Raw genomic sequence first — 14,530 nt, forward strand, 5'->3', positions numbered from 1 at the left:
GGCTAGGTCCCTCAAACGCCTGACTTGGCTTCCCCGTGACCAGGCCTCAGAACCAGTGGCTGTAGCCTCCACCAGGCTCCAGACGTGGCTGGAAAGAGTAGAAATCGGCCAAATAGAGGAGTTTGCCAGCCGATATTAGTAGATCTATATAATTTGTCACGTCACAACCTGTATCTATCGGCCGGTCAACTCCTCTATTTGGCCGGTTTCTACTCTCTCCAGCCACGTCTGGAGCCTGGTAGAGGCTACATCCACAAAAACATGACGAAGTAGAAAGCCCAACAAAAACGCCTAAAAACACATCAAAAACCAGCCGGAACCCCTCCTCTGCTTGGAGAGTATCTGGTAGAGGCTACAGTGGCTGTTCCATGTAGTGCGCGTCCACCCCCCGGGAGGCTGGCTACGTCATCGGCCCGGGAAGCCGCAGCATCATCACGAGTCTAGACGGCGGCATTTCCCAGAAGAGCGCTCGTGAATCACGCCGAGCGTAAAACCCGCCGCCGGAACGGCTCTGCCCGCTCCTGCCGACCGACTTTGTCAGTCGCGTTATGGACGATTCTTTTTTGGCGCGGAAAATCGCGGACGGCTTTTTTTTTTGCTCTCCAATCAGATGCTAGGCTCCGGCTTGTTCCAGGTTGGCTATGAGCGAACATAACCACCTTTATAATAGCAAACCTGTATTATTTTGGCTCCTGTCCATGGGCGGCGCCATATTGTTTGTTTGTTTCCTGTTTTTTTGCTTTCGACGTGTTTTATGCGTTTTTTGCTGGAGGAAAAAACCTGACAAATGACAATAGAAAGACCGATAAAAAGCCAGCAAAGACGTCAGAAACAAGGGCCTCACCTCTGCTTGGAGATTACTTTTTCGGCTCCTGCCAAACGACATTGTCAGTGGCGTCACGCGTCATGACCGACTTTTGGCGCGCAAAATGGCTCCTAGACCTTTTCCCTGCTGACTTAGGCTTTTGGCACCAACTTTGCATTGGTTGCAGGGTTAGGCAGCAGGGAGAATGTTTACGTTAAAGATGATGATGTATGGCAAAGAGAAAATTAAAAAGAGCATTAAAAAAGTATGCTTCCCACACCGGGAATCGAACCCGGGCCTTGGCGGTGAGAGCGCCAAATCCTAACCACTAGACCATATGGGATTGCGGCAACGTTCTTGGCGGTTATAAGCCCATCGCCAATATCATGACTTGAGGCAAAGAAACATGGCTATATGTCTATGAAGGTTTGACACCCAGGAGCTAGAATACACAAGATAGTAGTTACTAAAGCAACTGAAAGGATTTGTCACGATTGTGTTTGCCAAAAACAAATACAACAATCTGAAGCTCTACTACAATACCAAGGGCCGGTATCATGACCCCGACGGTGCACGTCGCACGTAAACACGTCGCACGCAAGCACGTCGACTACCTACCTACAATACCATAGAAAGCTGCTAGGGGGCCCAGTGCCAAAGATACATGTTACGTTGATGTAGGCTAGACATCCAGGTAATAAGATACGCAAGATTACAGTTGTTGAGGCAACTACTCGGAACGGTCATATTCTCCACGGAGGCAATGTTAAAACCCCCCGGCCACTACTACCCCCCCCCCCCCCCCGACCAAAACCTCTGCTTGGAGAATAGAACGGTCAGACGTTTCAGGTCGCATCCACCACGTTTCGTCAGTGACTGGACGGGACTTCTGGTGAACCATGTTACCTGAAACGTCTAACCGTTTCCCAAATCTATCCAGTAGCCGAGTAACTTTTACCTTGCGTATCTTTTTACCTGATGTCTAACCTTCATCAACGTATCCAACATGAGGCTTGGTTGAGACCAAACAAGCTTATTTGCTGGTGCTGCATGTAATGGAATTTTTCTACCGAAAAATCAATCAAATGGACATTGAATCATATCCGTGATGAAGCTTAAATAACTCAGACTTAGTCACAAGGCTAAATGCTTTCAAAAATAACATACATCGTAAAAGAAGATATATTTTCTATCATCAGTTGTGACACCTGTGCTGCAGTTCCAATCCCTCCGCTTCATGACGCTGCTCGTAAATTACTGCCCCCGTGAAGCGCCCCTATGCGGCTGGCGGATGTAACTTCAGCTCACATGTGTCAATACTCAGCATCACGTGATGGTGTTCGATTTTCCGAAATTTCTAGGCGGATGTTTTTGGCTTGGCCGTACGGTGACCGTTCTTATCCACAACATCATATCCACTACCCGGCGTGCCATTCTCCTTGTGTTCAAACCTTTCGTACTAGAAAATGATAAGAAAAATGAATTTGAAGTATGCCGAATCATCCATACCATGTATGTTTCCATCATCGAGCCCGGAGGAGACTAGATGTTTAAAAAAACGGACTTTGGAATGCAAAGATCTAGATTGTGACGTTTTCTTGCTCTGCATTTTCGTTGCCATTGAACAACACTGTGCAAGTATTGTATATGGAATGCAGTGGAAAATGAAATGCATTTCATTTGTAAATGCCCTGATTATGAGGCTGAAATAAGAATGCTTTTTCAAACAGTGACCACAATCCCCCTAGCTTTTACCATCTAGAAAACCTTTAAAAAAACTACAGTGTTACAAAACGATAGAAAACGTTACGATTGTGGCGTCCAATATCTACTTGGAGAATATTCTTCATAGGCTTATTATTTAGAAGCTTATTCAAAATTCATAAGACAGTAGTTCATTGTCTGATTCTATTTGATAGAAAGGGGTTGATTTTTTCTAGCGTTAGTTAACCGTTATTCGTTAGTACCCATATGCGCTATTTCTAGAAACTACAACGTTGCAAAACGCTAGAAACGCGCCTTACAACATCCGCTTGGAGATTGATATTTATAGGCGTATTCAAAATTTTGTTTGATTTTATTCATTGGTTGTGTACCCATATGCGCTAGTTCTAGATACTACAACGTTACAAAACGCTAGAAACGTGTCTAACAACATCTGCTTGGAGCTTGTTGTATGTAGACTAGGCTTATTCAAAATTAATAAGACAGTAGCTCCTTGTCTGCAATGATTCCCTTCCTTAGAAAGAGTTTAATTTTATTCATTGGTTGTGTACCCATATGCGCTAGTTCTAGAAACTACAACGTTACAAAACGCTAGAAACGTACGCGTGTCTTACAACATCTGCTTGGAGCTTGTTGTATGTAGACTAGGCTTATTCAAAATTAATAAGACAGTAGTTCCTTGTCTGCAATGATTCCCTTCCTTAGAAAGAGTTTAATTTTATTCATTGGTTGTGTACCCATATGCATATGCGCTAGTTCTAGAAACTACAACGTTGCAAAACGCTAGAAACGCGCCTTACAACATCCGCTTGGAGATTGATATTTATAGGCGTATTCAAAATTTTGTTTGATTTTATTCATTGGTTGTGTACCCATATGCGCTAGTTCTAGAAACTGCAACGTTACAAAACGCTACAAACGTGTCTTACAACATCTGCTTGGAGCTTGTTGTATGTAGACTAGGCTTATTCAAAATTAATAAGACAGTAGCTCCTCGTCTGCAATGATTCCCTTCCTTAGAAAGAATTTAATTTTATTCATTGGTTGTGTACCCATATGCGCTAGCTCTAGAAACTACAACGTTACAAAATGCTAGAAACGTGTCTTACAACATCTGCATGGAGCTTGTTGTGTGTAGACTAGGCTTATTCAAAATTAATAAGACAGTAGCTCCTCGTCTGCAATGATTCCCTTCCTTAGAAAGAATTTAATTTTATTCATTGGTTGTGTACCCATATGCGCTAGTTCTAGAAACTACAACGTTACAAAACGCTACAAACGTGCCTTACACCATCCGCCTGGAGATTGATATTCATAGGCTTATTCAAAATTAATAAGCTCCTTGTCTGCTTCCATTTCTTGGAAACCGCGTCTCTAGTTCTCCCCCGGCGTTCCGGGGTCCCCTTCCTTTAGTGTGTCTCGTCTCATCACAAGAATCCACCTGTGCGGCTAGCCTCTACCAGGCTCCGCGGGATGGCTGGAAATAGTAGAAATTGGCCTAATAGAGTGAATAGTGTGCCAAGGGAGTTAGCTATGGAGAGAGGGAACCTTACTGTATAGCGGACCTACCCTGTATAGCGAAGTACCGCGGCTGATTTCTACTATAATATTTTTCCCAACGATAGGACGGAGCCTGGTAGAGGCTACTGTGCGGCCGGGATGAACCAAATGGCAATGAGGTTTGAATCCGCCGTGGATGAACAAATGAGAGGCGGCAACAACATTCTCACTATGCCTTCCTCGCTAGGATTATGGATAGTAAAAAGTGAATGTAGTCCCATAGCCTTTTTGAGGCTGTATGGGCAGTGGGTTCTTTTCCACTGTGTCTAGAGCACGGTATTGGAAGGCGGAGCCCATCCCTCTCCTTCCACCACCTTTTCAAATTTACCTCCCCAACCCAAGTCAGGTACCCATTTTTAACACCCGGGATGGAGTAAGGAAGGAAAAGGCGATTTACATGACCTTCGAGGGTAAACATCGATGGGATTCGACCCCAGGCGTGACCTCTTTCGAGATGGTTGCGGGGCTTCGAAGAAAGAAAAATCGATGGCTGGTGACGTCACACGCGGCTGAGGAAAGCCTGACCCCCGGCGGAGGTAGGTAGCGCGATCACACCTGGCGCGGCACATCCTCTACAGCCGCCTCCGCACAGACACCGGTAATCCGGGAAGATCCACCTTTACAAACAAAATCTGCAGTCCGCAAGACACTGGCCTCCTTTACAGGCTTTCTGTTCAAGAATATACGGCTATATAGTCTCCAAGCAGACCCAACGGTTGCAAAGACCGTATCCAACTGGCAGAAGGAGTTTCTGGGTTGCAATAAAAACCTAATATTTCTGCCAGATTGATTAGCCTGGAGTCCAGCCTTATTAGCTTTCCGTTCGCTACCCAAGCTCCGCTCCTCGCCAATAATTATTTGAGCGGAGCTTGGTTAGCGAACGAAAAGCTAATAAGGCTGGACTCCAGGCTAAGTTGGATATGGTCTTCGCAACCTATAGAGCTGCTTGGAGATTAATACGGCTACAAGCTAGAGAGTGTTTGATTTTAAACCTCCCTGATGAAACACATTCGAAGCGGCCGTTAGCATCGCAGCAGTGATGTTGCTTTCGATGTGCCAGCGAGTTACTCTCCAAGCAGAGGACGGTTCCGGCAGGTTTTTGACGTGTTTTTGTCGGGCTTTCTACTTTGTCATTTTTTTGTCTCTTGAAACAGGTTTGAAGAGACAAAAAAAATGACAAAGTAGAAAGCCCCACAAAACACGTCAAAAACCTGCCGGAACCCCTTCTCTGCTTGGAGAGTACCAGCGAGTCTTTTCATACGTATATCAGAGTATAGATAGTCTTGGGTCTTGATTCAATTTTTCCTTTCAATATTTTTCTTTCCAGCAACGGATTGTTCCCATTATGCAAGACTTGGGCAGTACCTTCTGTTGCATTGAATATTGTATCTAGAAGGGACAGATGCCGGTTAGATGCTAGGTGGGGTTGTCTCGTGTGCGCGGGTTGTTCCGAGAATGACAAATAATATGGAGCGGGGCTTTCGGACGAACCGAAGCGGAAGGAATGCCGTGAGACAGACGGAGGGAACTCCCCTGGGAAATACCCACCGCCTTTCATTCTTCTCCGTCTTTCGTTGTTTCTTTCTCCAGTCCATTTGCTTCGAATTTGTCTGTAGTCTGTACAATTTGAATTATTTTGCGACCACTTCTAAAAGCTTAATTTTTCAACCAACAATTTCAGCCTTGAAAACGCCTGGCTTTAAATAGATTTCAAGCAGATGTTACAAAGAAAAATTTGTTCTTCTTTACATGCGTCCATCCTAACGTAGCCATTGTTTCTTTCCATACAATGAAATGAAAGCAAAGCGCGTGAAGACAGCATACAAATGAGCTCTCTGGCTAAGAAAGGGGTTGATTTCATCTAACGTTAGTTGACCGTTATTCGTTGCATTGTGTACCTATGTTCGTTGTTTAAAAAAAGGGACGTTTAGGGATATACGGCAAATACAACATCAGCCTTGCGTCGCAGAATAGATATATGCCAGTTAAAACAGTATCTGCAACCCCCTCCCCCTTTCGGCACAGACTTGACCGGTGCCGGCTGAAACAGTATCTAGGACACGCCTGCTCCATCCCCCTCCCCCTTTCGGCACAGACTTGACCGGTGCCGGCTGAAACAGTATCTAGGACACGCCTGCTCCATCCCCCTCCCCCTTTCGGCACAGACTTGACCGGTGCCGGTCGAAACAGTTTCTAAGCACCGGTGATCTAGGACATGATCTGCTCATCCCTCTCCCCCTTTCGGCGCAGAGTTGACCGGTGCCGGCTGAAACAGTATCTAGGGCACGGTCTGTTCACCCCCTCCCCCTTTCGGCACAGACTTGACCGGTGCCGGCTGAAACAGTATCTAGGGCACGGTCTGTTCGCCCCCTCCCCCCTTCGGCACAGACTTGACCGGTGCCGGCTGAAACAGTATCTAGGGCACGGTCTGTTCGCCCCCTCCCCCTTTCGGCACAGACTTGACCGGTGCCGGCTGAAACAGTATCTAGGGCACGGTCTGTTCACCCCCTCCCCCTTTCGGCACAGACTTGACCGGTGCCGGCTGAAACAGTATCTAGGACACGGTCTGTTCACCCCCTACCCCTGTCGGCACAGACTTGACCGGTGCCGGCTGAAACAGTATCTAGGGCACGGTCTGTTCACCCCCTTCCCCTTTCGGCACAGACTTGACCGGTGCCTGCTGAAACAGTATCTAGGACACGGTCTGCTCATCCCCCTCCCCCTTTCGGCACAGACTTGACCGGTGCCGGCTGAAACAGTATCTAGGACACGGTCTGTTCCAGCCCCCTTCCCCTGTCGGCACAGAACTGACCGGTGCCGGCTGAAACTATCTAGGACACGGTCTGTTCACCCCCTACCCCTGTCGGCACAGACTTGACCGGTGCCGGCTGAAACAGTATCTAGGGCACGGTCTGCTCCAGCCCCCTCCCCCTGTCGGCACAGAACTGACCGGTGCCGGCTGAAACTATCTAGGACAAGGTCTGTTCACCCCCTCTCCCTTTCGGCACAGAACTGACCGGTGCCGGCTGAAACAGTATCTAGGGCACGGTCTGCTCCAGCCCCCTCCCCCTGTCGGCACAGAACTGACCGGTGCCGGCTGAAACTATCTAGGACACGGTCTGTTCACCCCCTACCCCTGTCGGCACAGACTTGACCGGTGCCGCCTGAAACAGTATCTAGGGCACGGTCTGCTCCAGCCCCCTCCCCCTGTCGGCACAGAACTGACCGGTGCCGGCTGAAACTATCTAGGACACGGTCTGTTCACCCCCTCCCCCTTTCGGCGCAGACTTGACCGGTGCCGCCTGAAACAGTATCTAGGGCACGGTCTGCTCCAGCCCCCTCCCCCTGTCGGCACAGAACTGACCGGTGCCGGCTGAAACTATCTAGGGCACGGTCTGTTCACCCCCTCCCCCTTTCGGCACAGACTTGACCGGTGCCGGCTGAAACAGTATCTAGGGCACGGTCTGTCCGGAGACGCCGGCGGTCGATAACGGCTCACAGGTGACGAGCGGAAATCGATATGTGACGTCAGAATCAAACGACGAAAACAGGGTGGGGGAGGGGGTTCGATCACACACTCACATCTAAACCTATAAGGCTACTTGAAATACAGAAATAGTATTAGTATCAAAGTAGGCTATTAACATTATGTCTGTATTTTGATTTGGCCGCCAAAGATAGACAACAAGATGAAGAAAAAATTACGCTTCCCTGGATATTGTTCTACACTCGCAATCGAATACAACGACAGAATATTGATTATAACGAAGCACAACAAACCATGTTATTTATAGGCTCGGTCCACCATATGCAACATTATTGGGGGGGGGGGGGGGTTCAGATTTCTAATTCTTTTTTACAAACCTTTTTACAAACCGTCTCTCATTCAACGATTTTGTTTCCGAATCCCCTTTAATGGTTAAAAACAATCATACATGAATTAAACATATTGTATTGTACATACAACAAGATTAACAAATAAAGTCATCATATAGACAAGAAAGTTTGTTTATTTCAAAACGGTTTTCACTTCAGTAAAAGAACCCAACACACCTATCGAGAAGACCCTGAGTGCTTGGCTAGAAAAGCGAGCCCAAGCGAAGCCGCATTGCACTATCAGGTATTGAAAAAGCCTTGCGCTTCGCCTCTAGTGCTTTGCGAGTTTGTTTCAAGCATTTAAATAGAACCCAACACACTTATGAAGAAGGTGTGACCCGGTGTGCTTGGATGAATACGCGAGCCCTAGCGAAGACCTTTTGCACTATCAGCTATATTGAAAAGGCCTTGAGCTTCGCACCTAGCATTACGAGTTTGTTTCAATAAGAAGTTAAAGAACCCAACACACTTATCGAGAAGAGTAGGTCACTAGGTGTGACCCGGTGTGCTTGGATGAATACGCGAGCCCTAGCGAAGACCTTTTGCACTATCAGCTATATTGAAAAGGCCTTGCGCTTCGCACCTAGCATTGCGAGTTTGTTTCAAGAACCCAACACACTTATCGAGAAGAGCAGGTCACTAGGTGTGACCCGGTGTGCTTGGATGAATACGCGTAGCGAAGCCGCTTTGCGCTATCAGCTATATTGAAAAAGCCCTGCGCTTCGCCTCAAGCATCAAGAGTTTGTTTTTCACCCATTCATTTACGATCCCGACCCGGTTTTCCTTTTACGAGAGCGCCCCGCTTTCCCGGGTTGTTTTCGCGCCACGAGTCCGCAGGCCCCGCCCCCATGTTGGCCGGGGGCCAGCCGCATGCGGCCCGCCAGACTGCCGTGTTTACTCCGCTTGGCAGGCGGCATGCAAAACAGCGCTGGCTGCGGCAGCTTGTTTTTCCGAAAGTGTCGCCAGACGTTCGCTCACTCAATTCCAGGTAAAGAATAAAGGAAGAAGAAAGAAATAAAGACAATACTTCCGCGTTTTTAAGTCTCCTTCCTCCGTGTGTCGCAGAAATGTTGTGATTTATGAGGGTTTTTTTATGGGAAATGTTCGTCTGGAGGAGAAATATCTGGTGTCTGCGGGGGTGGAGTTCCGGGGGGAGTGCGCGCGCGGCGGGAACAGCCGACACGACCTTGTTTTCAGTAGCGCGGATTCCACCGAAGGAACAAGACGGTCTCTAACGTTCCTCCTCCAAGACGTTCAAACTGTACCCTTGACCGTGAAGTAGGAAGGCTCCGTGTGGTGTGGAGAAGTGATCCAGGCTGTGTGAGATCGCGGAATCCGCTGTGATCGTGTTTAGGGCGGCTGTCTGCGCTTCTGTACGCACCGCTGCCCAGAATCGTGGCCTGTTTTCGAAATTGAAATTCCAGAGTCCTACCGGGGGACTGCGAGGGGTTCTCACTCCGGACTTACATCGGGGAAGCAAGAAATAACCGGGAATTCGGCAAGAAACAAGGATGTCTCCGGTGAACTGGTATGTCTGTGAGGTAGAGAAGGACTCGGTGTGAGGATTGTTGTTTTTCGGGATCGCTGTGAGACTTGTAAGGTAATTTTTAGCGTGTGTAAACGTGGTGAGTTGTGTAGAAGAGAGGAGGACTATACTGGCGGCTGTATTGCCATTTTAAAACACTGGCCGGAGTTATGGAGCAGCCCACGGCCGTGTTTAACGCTAACCTGCACCAGACGCTCAAGCATTTCCAAGCCTCGGCCATGTCCAGCCTGTCGGGTCCGGCGGGCTTCGCCGCGAGGTGGGCCGAGGCCGCCAAGCTGCGCGACATCGCCGGGACCGACCCCGACTCGCCCGGCAGCAGTGGGGAGGGGGGCGCCGGGCCGTCGCGCAAGGACCTGGCGGAGACGTTCGCGGCCCGCCTCGTGGGCACGGCCGGGGTGGGCCCACAGCACTTCCCGGTGTTCATACCGCAGGACCGCGGGTCCGCCGAGCGGGCTGAGACTCTGCTCGAGGGGGAGACGATCTCGTGCTTCATCGTGGGCGGGGAGAAGCGGCTGTGTCTCCCGCAGATCCTAAACTCCGTCCTGCGGGACTTCTCCCTTCAGCAGATCAACGTGGTCTGCGACGAGCTGCACATCTTCTGCTCGAGATGCTCGCACGAGCAGCTGGAGACCCTTAAAGTCATGGGCATCCTTCCTTACTCCGCGCCTTCCTGCGGGCTCATCACCAAGACGGACGCCGAGCGGTTGTGTAACGAGCTGCTCCACCGCCGCGGCGGGGCCACACCGCAACCCGCCCCGACCAAGCCGCGCGACAAGTCCGCCGCCTCCTTCAAGGTGTACCACGAGTGCTTCGGCAAGTGCAAGGGCGTGTTCTGCCCGGACCTGTACGACTCGCCCTTCTCCCAGTGCATAGAGTGCACGGACTGTCACGGCGCCTTCAGCCCGCAGAAGTTCGTCTGCCACAGCCACAAGGCGCAGGAGAACCGGACCTGCCACTGGGGCTTCGACTCCGCCAACTGGCGCTCCTACGTCCTGCTGAGTAAGGACCAGGATACCGAGGAGTTCCAGGAGGCTCTGGAGGACATGAAGGCCAAGTTCGACTTCATGAACCGCTTTAAGAGGAAGCAGGTGGGTGTTTTATTACGTCTTGTTTACCGACAACAGACACAGAATTTTAGTTACAACATTATAATGTTGCATTTTTACTGCCACAAAATGTACCCATTCATACGGAGAGCACTCGTGATACTATTCACATCTGTCGGCCTAAATACAGTGTTTTTTTCTCGGTGAAAATGAGAGTTTTTTTAGGAAAAATCGGTGAAAATCCGGCAGACGGTCTTCCCGGGTGTCGAATACACATCCCTGTCTGGAGCCGGGATGCTAAACAGGACCTCATTATAACCGGCGAGACGGGCTGCTCCAAATATACCGTCTACTGTTCCCAATCTTATTTTATATCTATCCATCCCTCTAAAACCATACAGCCGTACACAAGCATACCAAATCTACTCTGTTGTTGAAACTGAACATCTGGAAAAGTTTTTTTGGGCCCGGTTTGTTTTTGAAGTCGATTTTGTTTTTGCAATACACATCGCTGTCCGGTTAATTTATGCACAAGATGCTGGGGCAACCGGATGTTTGCGAGGAGCGCATAATTATGCAGATCAGCTCCAGTCTGTCCCTCGTGCTGGTTCTGTATGTTGTTGTTGTTGTTTACAACCAGAACATAAACAACAAGATTTCTTTCTCAGTGAAAATGTATCGTGTTTTTTTAACGGAAAATTCTGTATTTTTTCTGTGTAAGCTAAAACACAAGCATCCTATTTTTCTTGGCAGTTGTCTAGCTAATAGATGTAAAGGAAAATCCTTTCTTTATCCAACAATTTAGAGGATATTTTCACTACTTTCTCATTGTCCAACATGTACATATTTATGTATACTTCTCCATGTATATGGTGGAAAAATCTGTACATGCATTGTTATTGTTAAGATAAGTTAAGATAATTTTGTTGGGTAGATTTTAGTTTTGATGTTTGTGTTTAAGTATTCTGCCTGCATTTTGCCCCTTAAGTCACGTGAATCTCCCGAAATCTTGGGTCTGTGACGAGATTGATTCCTTCTTGGGTAAATTACGGCCGGCGTGACTAGATTACCAAGTAGCTTTCTCCAGGGTAAAAACAGCTTCTCTCATGTGTAATTAGGAAAGGTCCTAACGATGTTAGAATCTCCTTTCATAGCTGTGTTCCAAGAAGTCGTCAGTAAATTAGTCTTTTGACGGCCGTTTCAATTACGACGTTTTCCCCATGCGTTGAATCGTTTGATCCGATTTAAATGGCAACGGTGTGCCGTGTGCGTTTAACATGCAAGTCTGGTCTAAGAGATTCTCATACACGTGGGGGGAAAGACAATGTGGGACAGACATTTGCATACTGGTACGATAAATAGCTTAAATACTGGAGAGTAGTACGGATGGAAATAGGTAATCACCGTAATGTGAGTGTGAGGGCGGTATTTTTAGTTGCGCCGTGGTAAACAACCGCCACATGACCCTGTGTTGACCTGGACCGGTGCCAATGGGCCTGCATTTCCCAACACGCATGGCAGCAGGGACTCTGCAGTCACGTTCTGAACTCTAGTCAACTTCCGCTGGTTTAAACGGGTTCAGTTGCTGTTTGATGTTTAGTGTACCTTGTTTAGCTCTTCCCTTTGTCTAGTGAGTTATCTTTAGTTAGTAGTGGGCGTCTTTGTTTAGTGTGTTGCGCCGGAATGTATAAGACAGAGATATGTCTTGTGCCTTCAAGCAATGGTGGAAGAAGAGCTTTCCTTGATGTAGTAGCCGGTGATATTAACAAGTTTAGTTGCTTTTTGTTCTTTATCATAGTCATACCTTCAGCTCTGTCCTTGGTCTAGTCAGTACTGGGTGTCTTTGTAAGGGTGTATCCCAGAAATGTAAGCTGAATCTGAAGGAATCTCACTTGCCTCCAAGCAATTGTGGAGGAACATAAATTGTGGAAGAGCGGCTTTACTTGACGTAATAGCCGGATCACACGTTGGAGCGTTGCGGGGAGATTTATGTACAGTTCTGCGGTTGCGGTTAGCCGGCTGTATGGGCGCCTCATGCCCGTAGCCGAGGCTTGTCCACAGTGGATAGGCGGGGCTGTTTTCCTAATGAGGGAGCCTGGGGTTACCTTGGGTCACCCTGCGAGCTTCTGACGTCAGAGCCATGTTAGTACGGATCGGGTGGCGGTGCATACTGTCACGTCTGCCTGCCCGCCCGCGGCTTGTTGTGGTCGCCGGGTGTCGCCCGGTCTGGGGTTGCCGGGCGGGCGTGGGCCATGCTGACGTGTGTGCAGTGTTTGCTTGCGCTCGCTGCCTATTGACCTGTTTTTATGGATCTCTATTATGCTGGTATGGGCAATGGTGCCAGGCAGTCTGCCGGGGAACTGGTCGGTCTGGTCTGGGCAGGACCGTCTGACCGGATGTGCGTCTGGAGTCAGTCTCTTAACTTAAGTCAACATCTTAAGGGGCTCGGAGACTTTAACTCACTAAGAAGGTCGTCTTGCTTAAAGGTTGTCGCCTCTAATTACTGAGAATATTCTCTGCTATTAAATTTGTACGCCTACCGACAGACTCTATTACACCTATCTAAATCAACTGAGAGACTTTAACCTGTAGCACATTGAAGTACCTGTTTGGCACCCGATTCCCTAGTACTGGTTACAGAGTCAGGCAGCAGGGAGAAGGTTAAACCACAGACAGACGTGCCAAAAACATCACCATCTTCCAGGGAAGGTAACAATGTAGCCGAGAGACTGTGAGATTTGTGTAAGGCCGCTGTTCGCTCCTGATTAGATGGACTGCTCGGGTGCAACAAGTGCTTTTCCGCACGCAACGTCTGCCCCTGGCTGACATTCTAGTGGATCGCGGTGCGGAAGACTGCGTTTGACGTTTAGCCCGTCTGGACTGATTACCCAGACGCTGTCCATTGTGTTGGTTTCGCATCGTCGGTATGAGGCTGGAAACGTTCACCTGCTCTATGGAGAATTTTTGGAGATGACAGAAAAAGTAAATATGTTAACAATTTACAATTCAGTGAGCTAAAAATAAAAGAACACAACCTGAGCAATTTGCAATTTGATGGGCTAAAAGAACACAGGCTAAGAAGCTGAATCACGTATCGCACAAAACAGAAATGAGATATATTTTGAGCCCTCGTATTCTCTGTGTCTTTGCTCCTGTGGCACAATTTTGAGATTGCAGACAAAGATGGAAACAACTTACAATTTGGTAACCAAGCTAGAAATTAAACAGACACAGTATCATGAATTTATATATTGCAGAAAACGAAGTGTTTCGGTGAATATTTCAGCCACACAAAGCTACATTCCTGTTGTCACTGACTCCCTCTAGCTTGGAAAATATGCTGCTAACGGCCCAACGCAGCTGCATCATTAGAGCCAACAGTTCTACTCAGCCTTGCGAGGCATTCTGGCCGGTCGTGTGTACGTTCTGTTCAAAGTCCGTGGCGGCGGACAATCCTTTGTGTGGCCTAATGCCCCTGCAAACATGTCTCTCAAACAACACTGACCCCAGTGTTACCCCCCTCCCTCAGGCTGATAAGGTGTTGTTTTTGCTGTAGCTCTGAGTGTGAGGCAAGGCTTTCCTCGACTGTGTGTGTGTGTGAGAGAGGGTGTGTGAGTGGGTGTGTGCGTTTCTGTGTGTGTGTGTCTGTCTGTGTGTGCGTTTCTGTGTGTGTGTGTGAGTGGGTGTGCATTTCTGTGTCTGTGTGTGTGTGTGTGTGTGTGCGTTTCTGTCTGTGTGTGTGTGTGTGTGTGCGTGCGTGCGTGCGTGCGTGCGTGTGTGTGTGCCTGTGTGTGTGTGTGTGTGTGTGCGCGCGTTTCTGCGTATGTGTGACGTATGGTTCTTGCTCAAAGTAGCCATGGAAATTGCTGTGTTTATATATATATATATATATATATAAGTCCTTTGTTGTTGTACTCAATGGAGAAGTAGTCACCATGCAAGTGTTATTGATTGTTCAGAAATGCACCATTC

At 48.2% G+C, this 14,530-nt stretch overlaps 1 protein-coding gene and 1 non-coding gene across 2 annotated transcripts in view; one reads left to right on the forward strand and one right to left on the reverse strand.

Annotated features, from left to right (window-relative positions):
* Positions 1-1,076: 1,076 nt before the first annotated feature.
* Trnae-cuc (transfer RNA glutamic acid (anticodon CUC)) lies at positions 1,077-1,148 on the reverse strand. Its single transcript has one exon. It is a non-coding gene; the product is annotated as a tRNA-Glu (tRNA).
* Positions 1,149-8,875: 7,727 nt separating this feature from the next.
* Positions 8,876-14,530, forward strand: part of LOC136443620 (ski oncogene-like) — a 42,313-nt gene continuing 36,658 nt past the window's right edge. The window contains exon 1 of the mRNA XM_066440936.1: positions 8,876-10,600. Coding sequence (XP_066297033.1) covers positions 9,662-10,600 — 939 coding nt within the window. The 5' untranslated portion in view covers positions 8,876-9,661. The remainder of the gene's footprint in view (positions 10,601-14,530) is intronic.

Source organism: Branchiostoma lanceolatum, chromosome 10 (assembly GCF_035083965.1).
Source record: "Branchiostoma lanceolatum isolate klBraLanc5 chromosome 10, klBraLanc5.hap2, whole genome shotgun sequence".
Lineage (NCBI taxonomy): Eukaryota > Metazoa > Chordata > Leptocardii > Amphioxiformes > Branchiostomatidae > Branchiostoma > Branchiostoma lanceolatum.